The following is a 19061-nucleotide window of genomic DNA, read 5'->3' on the forward strand; positions in this document are numbered from 1 at the left end:
TCAATTTGATAATGGCATAAGTGTGGGTGAGGGGCAAAATTTGTCAAGGGAGAAGACAACTTCACTAGAGTAATCCGATTAAAATGAATGTTAGTAGCAGCAAATCATTGTTTACATCATGCACTACTGGTCAGCTGAAAGCTATGCTTGCCAAGAGAAGTGAATAAACAACCTTTGTCTGTCAATGTGTGTTACAGCCTTTTGAAGAATTGTCTCTTGTGCACCTGTTTCATTGATAGTGTTCTAAGTAACTACAAGTCTCTGCAGTTTATAAGAGATATGTAGCTGCACTTACTGGAAAGAGAGCCCACTGGCCACAATGCAATCCATTTAGTACCACCACAACAAATGTACTATCCATTCTACAAAGGTAATTATAGATTTACTTAACAGAAAACTTTGAAATTGTTAGAGTGATCATTTGTGAAATATAAAATGGCCTACATCTTGCCAACCTTAATGCTTCTGGTCTTTTATCTGTGGTGAAAATTAAATTAAGAAGCCTACAAGGAAAACCAAGAATCCTGAAGACATGAAGTGCTATACAACACAGGCCATTGCTGCCATACGGTCCCTTGAAATTCAGCATACAATGCTGTCGGTCCAGCAGTCTGAGCACTTGTTAAACAACTGTATTAATGAAAATATGAACTGTGACAGAGTTACATGTTTGCTTACATTTGGTACAGTAGGACAAATGTTCTTCTCTTAATGGTGGGGAAATGGTATGCAGTACTGTTATCTTGTGTACATTTGGGTTAAGTTAAACACGTGTTGTCCCATTAAAATTCCCTTTGAACACACTTTCTCATGCAAGCGAATAAAACATGTAATTCCACTTCTTAAAGTCAGTGTAATAATTCAGCAGCTATAAACTTTAAAAACTACTTAAGTCAGAAAATTCGCCGCATTCTCTGCTATATCTCAGCTAAAACCACAGTTTGCTGTATTTGCCCATTCTGGATATACTTGGGGTTGGCTTCTCTTTGTCATCTCACCCTGCATACAGGCAAAGTTGAAATTTTATTTTTGAAGTACAATATATTCTTTATTTTGTCTGTATTCACTGTTTTTCAGTGTTATGTTGAAAATTAAAATATGCCCATCAATTACATTACATTTATTGATATTGCAGACCATATTTATTCACATTACTAAAAAAGATACCATTCACAGTAGTCCCATTAAATTTAGTTACATAAAGAAAAATATAACTTGACAAACACTTTAAATTTCTCTTCTGAGACATTATACAGACAATTCTTAAAAACTTCACTATAGTGTGAAAAGAAGTCACTGGAGTCTAAATTAGATCATGGGAGATAAACTACCTTCAGTGCCACCACACCAGACATTTGACAATGTACACATATCCTGCAAGGAAGTAAAACTGTTTTTCCACTAAATTGTGGATTTGTATCCTTTCAGAAGTCTTATAATATCAGCATTAACAAAGTTCATTATCCCATGGCTGAAACAAGAACCCAGAGCTATGAACACAGACTTAGTAAATGGATCTGTGGCCAAAGTAGTGGTTAGTCTAAGCTGAAGATGCAATCCAGAGTGTTCCAGTGTTTACTTCTCCCCCGTCTGAAGTACCAGGTGATCAAAAAGTAAGTATAAATTTGAAAACTTAATAAACCACGGAATAATGTAGATAGAGAGGTAAAAATTGACAAACATGCTTGGAATGACATGGGGTTTTATCAGAACAAAAAAAAAAGAAAAAAAAAAGACCTCCCAGGTCCCCATACCTCAGCCCGTGCAATTATTGGCTTTGGGGTTACCTGAAGTTGCAAGTGTATCATGATCGACTGACACCTCTAGGGATGCTGAAAGACAACATCCAATGCCAATGCCCCACCATAACTCTGGACATGCTTTACAGTGCTTTTCACAACATTATTCCTAGACTACAGCTATTGTTGAGGAATGATGGTGGACATATTGACCATTTCCTGTAAAGAACATCATCTTTGCTTTGTCTTACTTTGTTATGCTAATTATTGCTATTCTGATTATATGAAGTGCCATCTGTCGGACTTTTTTTGAACGTTTGTATTTTTTTGGTTCCAAGCCTGTGTGTCAATTTGTACCTCTCTATCTACATTATTCCGTGATTTATTCAGTTTTCAAATTTATACTGACTTTTTGATCACCCGGTATATCATTCATCATACTTCTCAAAATCTTACTGGTGGGATCAACAGAAATTCTTCACCCCCTCCCCACAATAATGAAGCAATCTTCACTTTTAACTTGGAAAACAGGTAATCATTTTATCTGCCAACATCATATGTCATAATATTTTTGCTCAACACATCACTGCAAAAAGAACGGTTTGGGGAGTTCATTAATGTGGTGCATCAATTAAACTACATTTTCTGAAGTATGCACATAGAAATAATAAAATGACCAAATATGGCAGTCTAGGCTACCCCATTGGTTGAGCGCTAAGAGTTAATGTTATATTTGTGGTCTGGAAGTTATCAACTTTATACTTTTATGTATTTAACTGTAGCCTTCAGTTCCTACAGTCAGAGGATAAATATGTTTATATTGTGGGCACCTCTGAGTATGTTTAGTTGAATTACTGTGTAACTCATTGAAGAACATACATAGTGAGGTGATAAAAGTCATGGGACAGTGATATTCACTTGTAAAGATTGTGGTATTATCACATACACAACACGTAAACTGAAGGTGCTTGGAAGAGTTGTCATTTGTTCTCGGGTGATTCATGTGAAGAGGTTTCCATAGTGATTATGACCCCACAATGAGAATTAACAGATTTTGAATGCAGAATGGTAGTTGGAGCTAGATGCTTAGGACATTCCATTTTGGAAATCATTAGGGAATTACATATTCCAAGATATATGGTGTAAAGGGTGTGATGAAAACACCAAATTTCTTACATTATCTCTCACTATGGCCATCGACCTTCACTTAACAAATGAGTGCAGCAATGTTTGTGTACTGTTGGTGCTAGCAGTCAAGCAACACTGCATGAAATAACCACATAAATCAATGTGAGATGTACAGCAGACATATCTGTTAGGACAGAGCAGCAAAATTTGGTATTAATGGACCATGGCAGCAAACAACCAATGTGGGTGCATTTGCCAACAAAATGACATTGCCTGCAGTGGTTCCCTGGGCTTGTGAGCAAATTTGTTGGACCCTAGGTGACTAGAAAACCATAGCCTGGTCACCAGACCACAGTTGTTCATGAGTGGTTTGAAGAACATTATGGACAATCTAAGAAAATGACTTGGCCACCCAGATTGACCAACACAAATCCGATATAACATTTAGGGACATAATCAAGAGGTCAGTTCATGCATGACATCCTACATCAGCAACATTTTTGTAATTATGGGCGGTTATAGAGGCACCATGTTTCAATATTTCTGTAGGGGACTTCCAATGACTTGTTGAGTCCATACCACATCAAGCTGATGCACTACACCTGGCAAAAGGAGGGCCGACAAGACCATGGGAGGTATCCCATGACTTCTTATCTCACTGTGTGTGTAGAGGCAGATTTTATTTGTAATTTAATTGCCTAAAGTGTGTTTAAAAAAATAGAGACTTTTGATGTTTAGCTAACAGCAAGATGTGAAGCAGTTGCCCAGATGTTACCAATGGCAAGCCAACTTTCCCTACCACGCCACCAATGGTACAGTTGGTAAAGTGCCCATTTTCATGCCTTTGATAAACAGTATCATGTTCTGTCCCACATTAGATGCACTTATGTTCATCAGCTCTTGTGGTGAAGTGCTATTTTTGGCACTGAAGTGTTCTGCAGTCATCAGGCTACTGAACAAGTGTTTTGCTTTGCAGTGTAACAGTGCAGCATGTCTGAAAACAAAATTCACAATATAAGAGGTTGTCCAGAACGCGTTCGTTGGCTGTGAAGGTATTGAGCATTAGAAAGGGAATTCCAGCCTATGGACAAGGTCATGAATGTATGTGTGTGCAATAGTGCCTATCTAGTTTTGGATGATACAAAAGAGGTGTACAGAACAACTGCTGCACTCAACATTCACCAATGTATACTGCTGAGAACTGGGAAGGAGAAGGAAAAAAAAAGGAAAATACGGACAACGAAGCAGAGCCAACTCATTCTTTACTAGAAACTCTGCACAAGAAAAGCAGTTTTGACAGGTGGGTAACCAAGATCAACACATTCCACCATTATGCAATATGTTGACATGTTTATGTCTATTATTAACACCAGGAATACCCGGTTTCAGTAGCAAAGAAGTTCAATAGTAAGTCACAAATCGGAAATTATCTTCACAAGCTTGGTTCTTCTCTCCTACATTTATCATCAAGACATGTAGCATAGTGGGCTGGTAATTTCCACATCTGCATGATGTGAGGAGCATTTCATTCAAAGACATTGTGAGACTGGACCAGACATGGGTTAATGGGTGTCACACATTGACAAAGGGGTGGATGGACCACACAACACAAGGAACGTCCAAAGCACAGTTAGGCAAGAGTGGCAGGATAGGCATCTTTCATGCTAGCTCTGCTCATGACTTCATTCCAAGACGTTTATTACTGTTCCAGGAATCAAGGCAACTATCATGAGAAAATGAATCCCACGGTTTTCATGGAGGGGTTTGTAACACCATAATTAATACTGTAAATATTTTGTACTGATTAATTCTGTTCAATGTCAAGTTTGTAATTTTCACTATGTAATTTCTTTGACCTATTGTAATGAAGTGGAAAGCTAAGTAAAATGTTTTCTCTTTACTATTTAAATTCTTTGTATTAATTGGAGGCTAATGTTATATAAGTATGTGGCTTTTGTGTTGACATGTTAATGTATTTAAATATTAAGATCTTTTAAAAACATGTTTGTTTAGAACTACGTACAAGCTGGTTCATACCTAGGGACTTGCATTGTATAAAATGAAAAGCAACAGTATTTCCCATTTGCAACAGAAGTGAGTTGCCGCACACTAAAAAGTGGTTGGCGTGGGCTAAAAGGTGGATGTGGCGCGCAGTCTGGGCACCAAGTGAGAGAGCCCAGTCAGTCGGCAGCTACCGTATTTACTCGAATCTAAGCCGCACTTTTTTTCCGGTTTTTGTAATCCAAAAAACCGCCTGTGGCTTAGAATCGAGTGCAAAGCAAGCGGAAGTTCTGAAAAATGTTGGTAGGTGCCGCCACAACTAACTTCTGCCGTCGAATATATGTAGCGCTACACAGACATGCTTTGTAGGCACAAAGATAAATAATGGCGCCAAAACCTCTGCGTCAGTAAAGGTGGAAGACGAGCTTTTTTCTCTCCGCCCCGAGTTTCGACCACTGCATTTTCATACATTATCCAACGAAGCAAATACAAATTCCGTATTGTTCATCTTCGAATGTATTAGAATTTCAATGTACTACGAAAATCCGACTGGCAAGACTGTTTGGGATGTTTTTCAATATGGCCAACTCTACGTTCTGAATTTTTTCCTACCTGTGAGAAGAGATGGTTGCTAATAGTAACCTGATGAAATGTGAATCACAAGCAGTATTCTCTTCACCATTCACAATAAGAATAATACGAATATAAACATTTTGCCATGTGTTCTTCCGCGTTTGTTGCTATCTCATTTAAACCCTGTCTGCCTAATAAACTACGAAACTAGAGTGAGACAACAGCAAACGCGGAAGAATACACTTATCGTGTCATGTTTATACTCGTATTATTCTTAGCCTAATAGTGATACAGTCAGAAATGAACCACGGCAACTGACTAGATTTTTAAATCTAAGATGACTCTAATTTCTGTGCAGAATTTGATGTACTAAAGAAGCGGCCGCAAAGATTTTCAAACGGAGAAAAATTTTCGCGTAACTCTCGTTCAGAACATGTTCTATCATATGCAGCCTATTATTTTGTTCGTGTTGATCATTCTCAAAGAAAGCAGCAGTGTAAGTAACAACAAATAGCAGTCTCTTGACATTGCTTCGCTAATGAGACGATTCGCCTCTTTTTAGTTGTAGGCGGCGGTAGCGCGCACAAAAGCAAGCCATGCCGCGAACGGCGACAGGCCGTAAACACGCACTATCACAATGCGACAAACAATGCATGACACAGTACAGTGATGCATTTTCAGCTTAGAGTGACGTAAACACCTATAACAGAGAAAACTGCACTTATCAGATCAAACAAAATAAGCAATCAATTCAAACCAGACGAAGCACGTGAAAAAGGAAGGGTACCCGTATAAATACGGACGGAGCGCCTGATGCATAGCAATGGCTACCTGGTAAAGCTTACGACTCGAACCAAACTACTGTAGCTGTATCGTCATTCATTCGACCTAAATTGTGTCTCATATTACAATGGACCAACTTTGTTTCGATTTGGAGGTGCGGCCTAAAATTTTTCTATCCCCTTGAATTTCGAGTCTCAAATTTCAGGTGCGGCTTAGATTCGGGAAATATTTTTTTCCTTTGTTTTGAGTCTCATTTTCAGGTGCGGTTTAGATTCGAGTGCGGCTTAGATTCGGGTAAATACGGTAGCTACTGGGCAGTTTGGTCTGAGCAGCACTAGAGTGAACTGCATAGGTGCAGGATGAGGCTTCCAGTACCTGGATGTAAGATGGAAAGGTCTCCGATGTGTGTATGGCTATAAAATGGTGCTCTATTAATGCAAAAGGCTCTAATGTTGGAAATGCTGTCTCCAAGAAGAGGACAATAGAGCCAATTACATCCAGAGGAGAGACCAGTAGCCATTATGTACTCGCCACCGATATTGTGCCATCACTTCAGCAGTTATGAGAGGTCAGAATTTTGTCAAAGTATGAACCAGTACATTTAAGTGTTGTTTAATTTGCAATCATAAGGCAAATTCTGTGAAATGTGTCCAATCCTTGATTTGGTTCCTCTCATGATACCTCTTAAGATCCACTCCACATAAATAATGACATCCGAGAATCTTGTGTGTTTAAAACTGATGAAAATGAATATTTGTTTATTTGCATAATTCTGAATGCAAAAAGATATCTAGAGATACTGTGTTTTCAGTTAAAGTCAAGGGAGGAAGTTAGTGAAGCATTTATGAAAACCTCCATAATGTTTGATCTGTTTTTAATTCAAAGTATTTGTACTTCAATGATTAAGTGCATTTAACTCTGTCATTGAAAATTACTGGTTGTACTAATGACAAAAGTAAGCACGTTATTTTGAGGTTGGTTAGGGTAAAATGCATTTAAACTCATACTTGTGAACCTGTATGAAAAATCACTGACATTACCTGCTTTAAAAGTCCTGAAATGTGAGTGAAATTAGTGAAACAATAATACTAAAATTTGCATCTTACAAATTGTCTCAGAAAAGTGTGTTTAGTTTGCTTTATGGTATTGGACAGTTTAAGGGTCCCCAATTTTGAGTTGCTTAAAATTAATAAACCTGCTTGAATAATGAATATATTAATTGCAGCTGAAGTTAATTTTGAATTTTGTGTACTATGAGTGATGAAAATTGGGAAGCCTGTTTGTTTGTTTGTTTGTTTTGTTTTAGGGCGAAAACAACAACTGAGGTCATATGCACCCGAGTCAAAACTATAGAATGCAAACACGGAATATAAATGAGTAAAAAAAGGGCATTCCAGCAGGTGATGGTGGACAGTTAAAATTTGGACACAATGCGTACAAAGTGGTGGGGCAGTGCCATTGAGCTAATGACAATGGCTAAAAAGGCAGTGCCCAATACGCAGCTGAGTTAAAATGATCTCCTCCCCGCAGGAGGGCCACGCGGAGGTCGTCCAAGGCATCGGGAGAGGCTTAAAAAGCCAAAGCTTATTCCTGTGAAGGGAGGACCATTGGCAATGCCGAAGGGACATAACCGCCTGACAGACAGCAATGCAGAGATCATCAGAGGGAATAGAGGTGCTCACGGGCTGAGGTAAGAAGACTGCAGCCTTGGCAGCAGCATCAGCGGCATCGTTTCCTGGCAGAACGACATGATCAGGGACCCACAGAAACATGACATTGGCTCCACGAAGAGTGAGCAAATGACAGATTTACTCGACCTGCTGCACTAAGGAATGAGCAGTGTACAGTGCACAGAGACGTTGGAGGGCGCTGAGTGAGTCTGAGCAGAGGATACAATCGGGAAGGCTGTGTCACCGGATGTACTCCACGGCCTGATACAAGGTAAAAAGCTTGGCTATAAATACTGAGGAGTGGGCTGGAAGCAGATATCAAAAGACAGGGTGCCAATAACGAATGAACACCTGACCCTATGGTCAGTCCGTGAGCCATCAGTGTATACAAAGGTACTATCGCTAAGTTCCATGCGAAGGTCTTTAAACTGGAGGCAACAGACTGAGGCTAGAGTAGTGTCCTTAGGAAGTGAATTAAGGCCAAGGTTAACATGGGCCGCTTCACGGACCCAAGGTGGTGAAGGGTTCACACCAACAGGGAAAACTGAAGGTAGCATGAAGTTAAGCCACTGTAGCAAGTGGCAAAAGCAGATGCTAGGAGGTAACAGGGAAGAGGGACGAGCCCCATACTAATGGTCTAAGGAGCCATCAAAGAAGGAGGCATGGGAAGGGTGGCCATGCAAGGGGTGTACACAAGCATCGGCGTGCTTGTGCGGTTGGTTGGTGGAGTCCAGCGCCAAAAACAAATGGTGGTGTGCACCAGCGAGACAAAGGCCAGCCGGGCTAAGCAACCATGTCAAGCAGGATCTTCAAGTTGGTGAAGGGGCTGACCGTATGTCTTTAGCGGACTTCTTTGAGTCCTTCTGCTTAAAGGAAGACTTGGGTGTTAGTTGGCTGGAGGGATGGACGAAGTCTTCCCGCGAGTACTCCTTCTGGCCTTCCTGCCTGCCAGTTGTGTAGTGGGTAGCTTCGCCTCATGAGGAGAGAGTCTGATAGTTTGTTGCACAGCAGGACTGGGGTCAGTGATGCTACCTTGACACTGGGTGACTTCACAACCTCAGAGCCAAATTTGAGGTTGCATATCTGTGTAACCATGTCCTTCATGGAGCGAGGGGTAACAAGAACTGAACTATAAGTGCCTGACAGGTGAACACAGAGCTTGTGGCTAGCCAGCAAGCTACTGGGTAAGGCACTTTTTCCTTTACCTGAATCTCTTGAACAGCCTGCTCGTCGAGATACACAGAACAATCCTGGGAGGAGGCGGCATGGCCACCATTGCAGTTGATACAGCAGGGAGGAAGAGGTAGACATTCGCTCTTGTGTGCATCCCGCCACAGGTTACACATATGGCTGGGTGTTGACAAGACGTTCTAGTGTGATTGAACCAATGACACTGATAGCAGCACATTGGATTCAGAATGTACGGCTGGACTGTGATGATTTCAGCTGGCTTTAATCTTGGACGGCAGCACCACCCTATAATAGGTGAGGAAAAGAGTGCGGGTGGGCACTAAAGAAGAATCGACCTTTTTCATGACATGATGAATGACAATGACGCCCTGATCGGAGAGGTAAGATTGTATTTCAGCCTTGATAAGACCGTCAAGAAGCCCAGTGTAAACTACACCACAGGAGGAAATCAAAGTTCTATGTGCCATGACACGAACAGGGTAGCCGTGGTGAAGTAAGGCAGCAAGAAGTTGTTGTACTTGAGCATCAGAAGCCGTCTCCAAACGCAAAGTGCCATTCCGTAAACGAGAGCAGGATTACAAAGGGCCAGCAATGGCATCAACACCTTCCTAAATAATAAACAGATTAACTGTGGTGAAGGACTGACCATCTTCAGAATGTGATACAACAAGGAACCGCTGTGCAGTGGGAGGGTCTTCAAATCAGAACCCTCATAACATTTTCGTTTTGTTGACGTCGATGAAGAGGATGAGTGACTCATCATGAGGAAATCCCCCATGATTGCAGCATCTCCAATGGCGCGTACCTACTGGGGGCCTCCTACACAAGGGGGCACACCCGCCTTAGGTGATTGTTCACACCTCAGGTCACACCTCCCGAACACATGACAGAGGGACCAACGGGCAATCTGAGAAGGTTACAGCTCAGTCAGTCACCCCTCCCTGGGCTTGGCCTCTATCAAGGGTATGTGTGAACCCTACCTGTCGACCCAGGGCTGGGAATTACGTGTTACCCAGTACTCTTTTACATGTTAGACATGTGGTCTAGCCTTCAGGAGCGCACAGGGAAGAAGAAGAAGAAGAAGAAGAAGAAGAAGAAAAGAGAGAATCCTCAAACACCGAAGCAGAGGAACGGGAGGTGAAAGGAAACAAAGGAAGGAAAAAGGAGCCACAAAGAAAGTTGAGACTGTTTGCAGGTCAGCAACAGAATGCAGAACATTCCCCATAATACCCCAGACATGTTCCCCAAGGGAGAGGAAAACGAATAGCAAGAGGATAGACATGTAGCACAGATGGTAAAAAGGGCTGCCAAAGGCTGGGGCTCTGTGGTAGCCAAGTATGAACCTGCCAAAGAGTGGTTAGCCCCCGGAAGGGGGGAACAGTTTGAAAGCCCCCACCAACAATTTTGTTTATTGAAGATAAAGTTACTGTAATTGCCCTTATCCATAAAAGTAGAAACAATATTACTTCTTAATGAGTGAAAAATCCTATTGCAAGTGACTTAATTATATTTGTACTATTTGGAAAGTAAATGTTGAAATAGGACTAAGTCCATGTCCATTTCTGGTTTAATTTTGACTTTCATAACTGTTGGTGATCACGTAATTCATATATAATGAAGTAATTACTATTGAGAAGAAATAAGCTGTTAACTGTTTCTATGAGAACTCGCATATACTATTTATAACTGCTAGCATCACTGTACCACTTGTCTGATTATAGTAGAGTTCATTGCACTTCATTGGGTAAGAAGTAATAGTAGCTTTCCTTTATCACAACTCTATACAGATTATATAAAATACTGTTCAACATTAGTATGCCTAATTTGAATCCAGCTGAGCAAATATGGGCCCAGGTGAGAGGTATTGTGGCAGGAGACACCAAGAAGTTTGTGCTCATTGAGGGTGAAATGCAGAAAAAAAGTGCCATTGCAAACTTTACCCCACAGGAATGATACTGAGTTGTCAGCCATTCAAAGAAGGTAATTGAAGAGACATGGATTAATGAAGGACTGCTGAAAGAACAGATGGAACAGAGAGTCAGTTCAGTCAGCTCCAGTGCCAGTTCCAGTTCTGAGGGAGACAGCAATGATTCTTCCCTTGGCATCACTTAACTTACACTGTAAATGTGAGTACATATGAAAAATTCATTGATGTAACTGCTCTGTTTAGTTTTGTATTTCTTTATGGCCACAGAATGTTTGCTTGGCAGCTGACTATTGGTAATAACCTAAGACAGGCATTGTGTTGTTGCTACCCCTTGAAAACTATGCTTCCCTGCACTCTTTCTTCACCAAATTTCCAAAAGTTGCAACTTCTTTTAAACACACTATAGTGGTTTACTGCCTCTGTATTTCTTTCTGTTTTGCACAGTTCATCTGATTACAGCTTAAAACTGTTAATAATACCATGTGTGTGACATGAGGCTAAACTATATAATACAAAATTTATATGACAATCACTATTTCCCCAGTTCACTGTGACTAGTCTGTGTACATATTAGCACATTTAATAATTTTCCCCCCGTGGAAATCTTTTGCCACAAACTCACAAATACAGAGACTCACTGACAAGGTAAGAGCCCAATGAATTTGCTTACAACACATTAATCGAAGATACTGAAATGCATAGTCTTCTTCAAACAATGTGAAACTTCTGATAGGAATATCAAAACTCTAGAAATAGATAGATTGCTACTAATGTAAAGATAACATGTTAAGTTGCCAACAGCAAAATTAAAAGAGATTTACACTTAAGCTTTTGGCCTCACCCTTTATCAGAAAAAGAACTACCTTCCAATACATATAAAATTGAATTAAAAGTCAAATAGTACATTGCTCTAACACAACAGTTTAAGGCTCAAAGTTTTAGAGAAGTTCGATATACTGTGCATAAATAAAGTTTTGTATGCTAGTTACAAAATACAATAAGGACCACTGATTTGAAGATATCAAGAAGCAGCTAATTAATAAAGATTATAGTCAATAATGTGGTGCAGTTTAGTTGGAATCACTGTCTTAGACACAGTACAGATGTCTGACAGCCTCACAGGCATGGAATATGCCAGACTGGTGTCTACCACCGATGGTTTAGCTGAAATTATCTTCCGAGCACCCTGAACATTACAAAAATTCCAAATTGTTTCTTGGATTGAGCCCTTTTTTGACAACAATTACTTTGCTTGATGTTCAGATTCACAACTTCAGAAGCACCATATTATTGTCTTCAATTAGTGAATCTCACCAAAGTGTCTAAGGCTTCCATAGTGTCAACCCAAGAGATGTTAGTTTCAGACATTTTGCCATTATCACTGTCAACTTCTGGTGCCTCCTGTGACTTCAAAACACTTTTATAATATCACATCATCCACTCTCCTTCAGTAACTGAATTTCTGCCTATGTCAATCGATTTTAATTTCACCTGAAAAAGCACTCACTTCATTGGTAGACACAGAATTTATCATTTGTACAATTCCAGAGCGATCAGCTGTAAACTACTCATCATTTAAATTGCTTTCCATCTCTGTTTCTTCAATCATTTTAGACCATAGTTCACTCATAATACTGTTTTGGTTCTCACTTTTTTCCAGCCTGCTTATGATGACCAGTTTCTTGTGGCTTGTCAACATCACGTTTGTGTTTTGCTGCTTTAGGTGCATTTTTGCTCTGTTTGGAAATTTTTCACTGTACATACAAACATTTTACTGTGATGTAGTCTAACTGACAGTCATACAAGTAGCTGAATATTAACACAGCACAATGACTTCATTAAATAATTAAAATACCACAGCACTGATGCAAACATAAGTACTGTAAACTTAGGTTTAGTGAATGAAGAATCACTGACACTGACAAAGCCAGTAATGCAACTGGCTTATCTTGGCAAGACTATAATCACACAGTTAGGCAAACAATTGTTGCTGAAAAGGTGTCACGCCATGGCAAAATACCTGGCGCATGTTGGACTATTGGGTCCGCTGGATTATAGAGTGCTGAATTATCATGATCTTGCTGTAACTGATATCAACCTGCGACAGTGAAAATATGATTACATACATTGTTACAGCTCTGTTGAAATTCTACACATAACAGTCAGCAAACAACTGACAATAACTGAAGTGGAATAATACAATACTACAAAACTTCTAAGGGGTATAAACGATGCTGTAATGCATTCTTTGTATTCCACAGTTACCAAATGACATATTTTTACTTCATATGCAATCCATATGTAAAATGTGAAAACTTACAAAAGTCTCAATTTCTTCTGCTCCTAAATTTAGTACTGAATCCTCCTTAATATGCTCAGTGGACCCCGAGGCTATAAATGGGTCTTCCTGTTGTGACAGTGTCACGACATTTAACAGTGCCGCCACGACACTACACGCAAACGGCGATAGAGGCGCCCGCAACTCGGCTGAGCGTGGGAGCGCCACCTACCTACGAACAGCGCCGGCCACGTCACGGCACGACAATCAAATGAGAGATACTGAGTTGTTATCATGTAACCAGCTATTGTTTCTAAGTGAGTGTGTTTGAATATCCACGCAATTATTGGTAATTAAAGGTTATAACACTTTTTGGCGGCGAGGATGGGATATTTTTACTGCGTTGTGGATTTGTGTGTTTGTGACGGGGCAGACATGGAACAGCTTATGCAAGCGCTCATTGAACAACAAACACAGCTGACTGCTGCTATTCAGGCACAACAAACACAGCTGACGGCTTCTATTCAGGCGTTGTCGACGTCGCTTACTCATCGTCTGTGTCTTCCCCTTCTCCGCCTTCATTCCCTCCTTACGATGAGGCCGCTGAAGACTGGGAGGATTATGAGAAGCGTTTGCGGCAACACTTCTTGGCTTTCGGCGTTGTCGACGCTCCTATGTGTAAGTCGTTATTTCTATCTTGGATTTCCCCACAGATCTATCAGCTGCTATGTCAGTTAACCCCTCTGCGGGAACCTGCCTTCCTGTCCTTCCAAGAAATGTGTGACTTATTGTCTACTACCGTAAAAACACCCACGTCGTTGCCGCCCGCATGGCATTTTACCGGTGTCGTAAACAGCCCCATCAATGTTACCGGGCTTGGGCGTCGGAACTACATGGTCTGAGTAGGAAATGTCAGTTTGTCACGGACACTCATCATGAGTCTTATGCTGATTCAATGGTTATGGATGCTATTCTACGGCTTGCTCCTGATAAAGAAGTTCGGCAACGTGCCCTACAACTGCCAAACCTGTTGTTGTCGGAAGTTCTAAGCATCGCTCAAACCTTTGAAGTGTCTCATGCTGCTGGCGCGCAAATAGATGCGTGGTGTGATGTAGGTGCTGTACAGTCAACTTTCGACACGGACAATTTGTCTGTTTCACAGGAGAACGAAGATGTGGCGGCGGTTCACTCGCGTAAACAACGTCATGTTGGGCCACAACACTCGCAGCGACAACAGCAACCACAGAAGCAGGTTAGTTCCGCACTTCCTTCTTGTCCACGTTGTTTCGTACAGCATGACAGGGCCGCATGTCCAAAATGTTGGGCCACGTGTAATTCATGTAGGAAAAAAGGCCACATTGCTTCTGTGTGTCAGTCCCCTAAAGTTCCTGTCGACGAGGACGAGGCATCGGACATGGATGTTAACTGTGTGCTTTCTCAAACAAATAAGTTGTTTGTTACCGTTCATGTTCTGGATAAAGACATTCGCATGCAAGTGGATACTGGCTCTGCAGTAACTCTCATTAATTCTCGCACATATTTGGAGTTGGGTTCCCCTCCCTTGTCTCCAGTTACGCGAAATCTGAGAACTTATAATAAACAGAAAATTCCAATCACTGGCCAGTTTGATGCTTCCACTCCCTACAAGTCTGTTGTTAGGCCCCTCACATTTTATGTGGTGGATCATGCGGGCACTGAAAACCTGTTTGGTTATGATGCTTTCCAGTTGTTCGGGTTCTCCATTGATGATGATGTGCACCTCATATCTGAGGATATTCCGTATCAACAGCTGGATGGATTGTGTTCTGAATTTTCGTCCGTGTTCTCTGCTGGTCTGGGCCGTGCCAAGGATTTTGAAGCCCACATTACTCTTAAACCTACAGCTCGCCCTAAGTTTTTCCGGGCACACCCTATTCCGGTGGCGTTGCGTGCGCCTGTCAAGGCTGAGATAGACAGGTTAACAGCTTCAGGGATTCTCCTTCCTGTTACCTCCAGCAAATGGGTATCGCCAATTGTGGTGGTTTCCAAACCAAACGGGAGTCTGCGATTGTGTGGTGATTTTAAAGCCACCGTCAACACTCAGAGCCTCATTGACACTTATCCTCTGCCCCGTCCTGAGGAGTTATTTACCAAGCTCGCTGGGGGCCAGTTCTTTTCCAAACTCAACTTATCAGAGGCGTACCATCAGTTGCCACTGGATGCTCCTTCCAAGGAATTTCTCGTCATCAACACTCCTTGTGGGTTGTATCAATACCAGCGGTTACCATTTGGCGTCGCTAGCACGCCGGCCATTTTTCAGCGGTATTTGGAACAGCTCACGGCTTCCGTTCCCGGCTGCATAAACTATCTGGATGACATTGTTGTCACGGGGGTCTCCACTGAGGCACTGAGGAGCACCTTCGCAATTTGCGTTCACTGTTTCGGGTTTTTCATTCGGCTGGGTTGAAGTGCAATCTGGACAAGTCACAGTTCTTCCAACCCTCCATTGTGTATCTTAGTTTCCACTTGTCCCGTGAGGGTATACGTCCTCTACGTCAGCACATTGCGGCCATTAACGCTCTACCCCGGCCGTCTACGGTCAAAGAACTTCAGGCGTTCTAGGCAAGATTGCTTATTATCACAAATTCATTCCATCCGCAGCGGGGGTAGCCCATCCTCTGCATCAGCTGTTACGCAAAAACGTTCCTTTCTGTTGGTCCGACGAGTGTGAGCAGGCTTTTGTCCGCCTGAAGGCTCATTTGCAGTCGGCGCCTTGTCTTGCCACATTCCGTCCAGGTCAGCACTTGGTTCTGGCGACTGACGTGTCACAGTATGGCCTAGGGGCTGTTCTCGCCCATCGGTATGAGGATGGGTCGGAACGACCCATCGCCTATGCATCCAAGACCCTCAACGATGCGCAACGGCGTTACTCTCAAATCGAAAAGGAGGCACTCGCTATCATTTATGCTCTAAAAAAGTTCAGTGTTTTTTTGTATGGGTCTAAGTTTCACCTCATCACCGACCAAAAGCCGCTGGTCTCTCTGTTCAGCCCATTGGCGTCGCTTCCGGACAAGGCAGCTCACAACCTGCAACGTTGGGCCTTATACTTGTCTCGTTTTCACTATGAGATTCACTATTGCCCCATGGCCCAGCACGCCAACGCTGACGCATTGTCGCGATTGCCGATGGGCCCCGACCCGGTTTTTGATCGTGATGAACTACTCTGTTTCCACATAGATGAGAAGGAACATCGTGCGGTCGAGGGTTTTCCACTTACAGGTTCGCAGGTCGCGTCGGCTACTGTGCGGGACCCGGTCCTGTGTCAGGTGATCGGTTTTGTTCAATGGGGTTGGCCGGACAGGACCAAGGGCCGGGCATCGGATCCCCTTCGCAACTACCATGCCTTGCACCTTCATCTGTCTGTTCGTGATGGTGTTGTTCTTCTGGCCACAGATGGCGCATCTCCAAGGGTCGTGGTGCCAGCCTCTCTTCGCAAAGATGTTCTCAAACTGTTGCATGAAGGCCATTGGGGGATTTCTCGGACTAAGTCCCTGGCCCGCAGGCACGTTTATTGGCCCGGTATTGATTCGGACATCGCCCACATGGTTGCTGCGTGTGGTCAGTGTGCTCAACAACTGGCTGCACCTCGTACACTGCCCCCTCCATGGCCTGATCCGGCACAGCCATGTGGATGGGTGCACGCTGACTTTACCGGCCCCTTCCTCGGTACTTATTGGCTACTGTTGATTGACGCCTTCTCGAAGTTTCCGTTTGTTGTTCGATGTCCGTTGCCCACCACTGCGGCGACGAAGCTGGTTTTGTCCAAAATCTTTGCGCTAGAAGGTCTTCCATCCACGATCGTCACGGACAATGGCCCTCAATTCTCTTCACAGGCCTTCCGTGATTTTTGTACTGGACAAGGGATTCATCATGTTACAGCACCACCCTTCCATCTGCAATCAAATGGGGAGGTTGAGCGCCTTGTCCACACTTTCAAAAACCGGATGAAAAAATTCCTTAGTGATTTTTCCACAGATGACACTCTGCTGCAATTTCTGAGTTCTTATCGTTTCAAGCCTCTGGGTGATCGCAGCCATGCTGAACTCTTGCATGGCTGCCAACTGCGCACTCTACTGCACCTGCTTTACCCTGTCAGGCCTTTTGCTGTGTCCCCTAGTGCGGGAAAATACTCGGTGGGCGCCGACGTGTGGGCATGAGGGTATGGATCTCGCCCTAAATGGATTCCAGGGGTGGTCGATGCTCTTCGTGGCCGCCGGCTTCGTGAAATACGTATGGACGACGGCATGGTTGTTCGCCATTATGACCAGATGCGCCCACGAGTGGTGGCCACGCCGGTGCCACCGCCCCTTCCTTCGCCTCCACCAGCCCGAGAAGCCCGTCCTGTCGCTGATGCTGATTTATCGTATATGTTGATGCAGCCGACGTCACTACCGTTAATAGTACACCAGAACCGGCCCCGAGTATGCCGGAACCGACCCCAGTCGCGACGCTGCCTTCTCCGGGACCCATCTCGCTCCGGAGTTTTCACCCATCATCTTGTCCAGGAGGCACGTTCCACGCACGAGCTTCCGTCCTGGACATTTTCAACCATACTCTCGTGTCTCTCCGCAAGATCTTCTCGGGGCCTCACAAGAGGCCATGGATGTCTCCACAGTGTCCATGTCTCCAAGGAAGTGAGTGTTTTTTTTTTCAAGGGGGGAAAAGTGTTGTGACAGTGCCACGACATTTAACAATGCCGCCACGACAGTATGCGCAAATGGCGGTAGAGGTGCTCCGCAACTCGGCTGAGCACAGGAGCGCCACCTAGCTACGAACGGCGCCGGCCGCATGTCACGGCACGGCAGTCAAATCAGAGATACCGAGTTGTTATCATGTAACCAGCTATTGTTTCTAAGTGAGTGTGTTTGAATATCAATACAATTATTGGTGATTAAAGGTTATAGCACTTCCAGATACTGACAAAAGAAAACAAAACCTCTCATTATGTACATACAACATAGCTCTCAACATTTCATTATGAAGATCTTCATTATGAAGATCATCATACTTTTCAGTGACTCATCTCTTATTCAAAGAGTAATTTAATAAAGCTAATTTTCTGATCAGATATGAGCAAACTCATCAAACCATCAGTTTTGTAGTGTGTTGATCCATATCTGCAACACACTACAGCAGCATTTCTGGACAGCAGAGATTTGACAATTTCTTGGTAGGTTTCTGCAGGTATATGGCACTAGATGTGCTAGAATTTAGCTCATGCAAATCCCTTGAATTACTGGCTGTTGGTTTGTGGGTTCAAATTTTCATGTGTTCCACAGATGCACATCAGTTGGATTTGATGGGCAAGTCATGAATGTGCATTCACTGTAATACTCTTCAAACCACTGCGGCATGATTCTGGCCTTGTGAAATCAACAATTACCCAGCTGGAAATATGTGATTACCGTTAGGAAAAACAAAGCATCAAGGGAACCATGTTCACACAATTCACAGTAATCATAATGCATTTGGTTACTACTAGAGGTTCAATGGTACCCACGGCAAATGTTTCCTTTAGTATAATCATACCCCCCACAGCCCTGTGTCCACAGCACTGCGCATTCACTCTCATGGTGGGCAGTAGCTATAATGTTTGCCTTATCCGTGTATATCCAAATGATGCTGAGCTGTACCGGTCAAAGGTTAGGAGGAGTTAGATTAGGAAACGATATACTTAAAGTAGTAGATGAGTTTTGCTATTTTGGTAGCAAAATAACTGAGAATGGCAAGAA

General features: G+C 42.8%; 1 protein-coding gene across 4 annotated transcripts in view; it reads right to left on the reverse strand.

The window, feature by feature from the left end:
- Positions 1 to 19061, reverse strand: part of LOC126159805 (uncharacterized) — a 61003-nt gene that overhangs the window by 25184 nt on the left and 16758 nt on the right. Inside the window, exon 5 of one of the 4 annotated variants that reach the window (XM_049916602.1) lies at positions 1717 to 3861. The exons of 2 other annotated variants lie outside the window; for them this stretch is intronic. In XM_049916602.1, the coding sequence (XP_049772559.1) occupies positions 3817 to 3861 (45 nt within the window). In that variant the 3' untranslated portion in view covers positions 1717 to 3816. Of the gene's footprint in view, positions 1 to 1716; positions 3862 to 12425; positions 12504 to 19061 lie in introns of those variants that run through there. One more of the 4 variants, XM_049916600.1, reaches the window with a different exon arrangement.

This window comes from Schistocerca cancellata, unplaced genomic scaffold (genome assembly GCF_023864275.1).
Source record: "Schistocerca cancellata isolate TAMUIC-IGC-003103 unplaced genomic scaffold, iqSchCanc2.1 HiC_scaffold_1147, whole genome shotgun sequence".
NCBI lineage: Eukaryota > Metazoa > Arthropoda > Insecta > Orthoptera > Acrididae > Schistocerca > Schistocerca cancellata.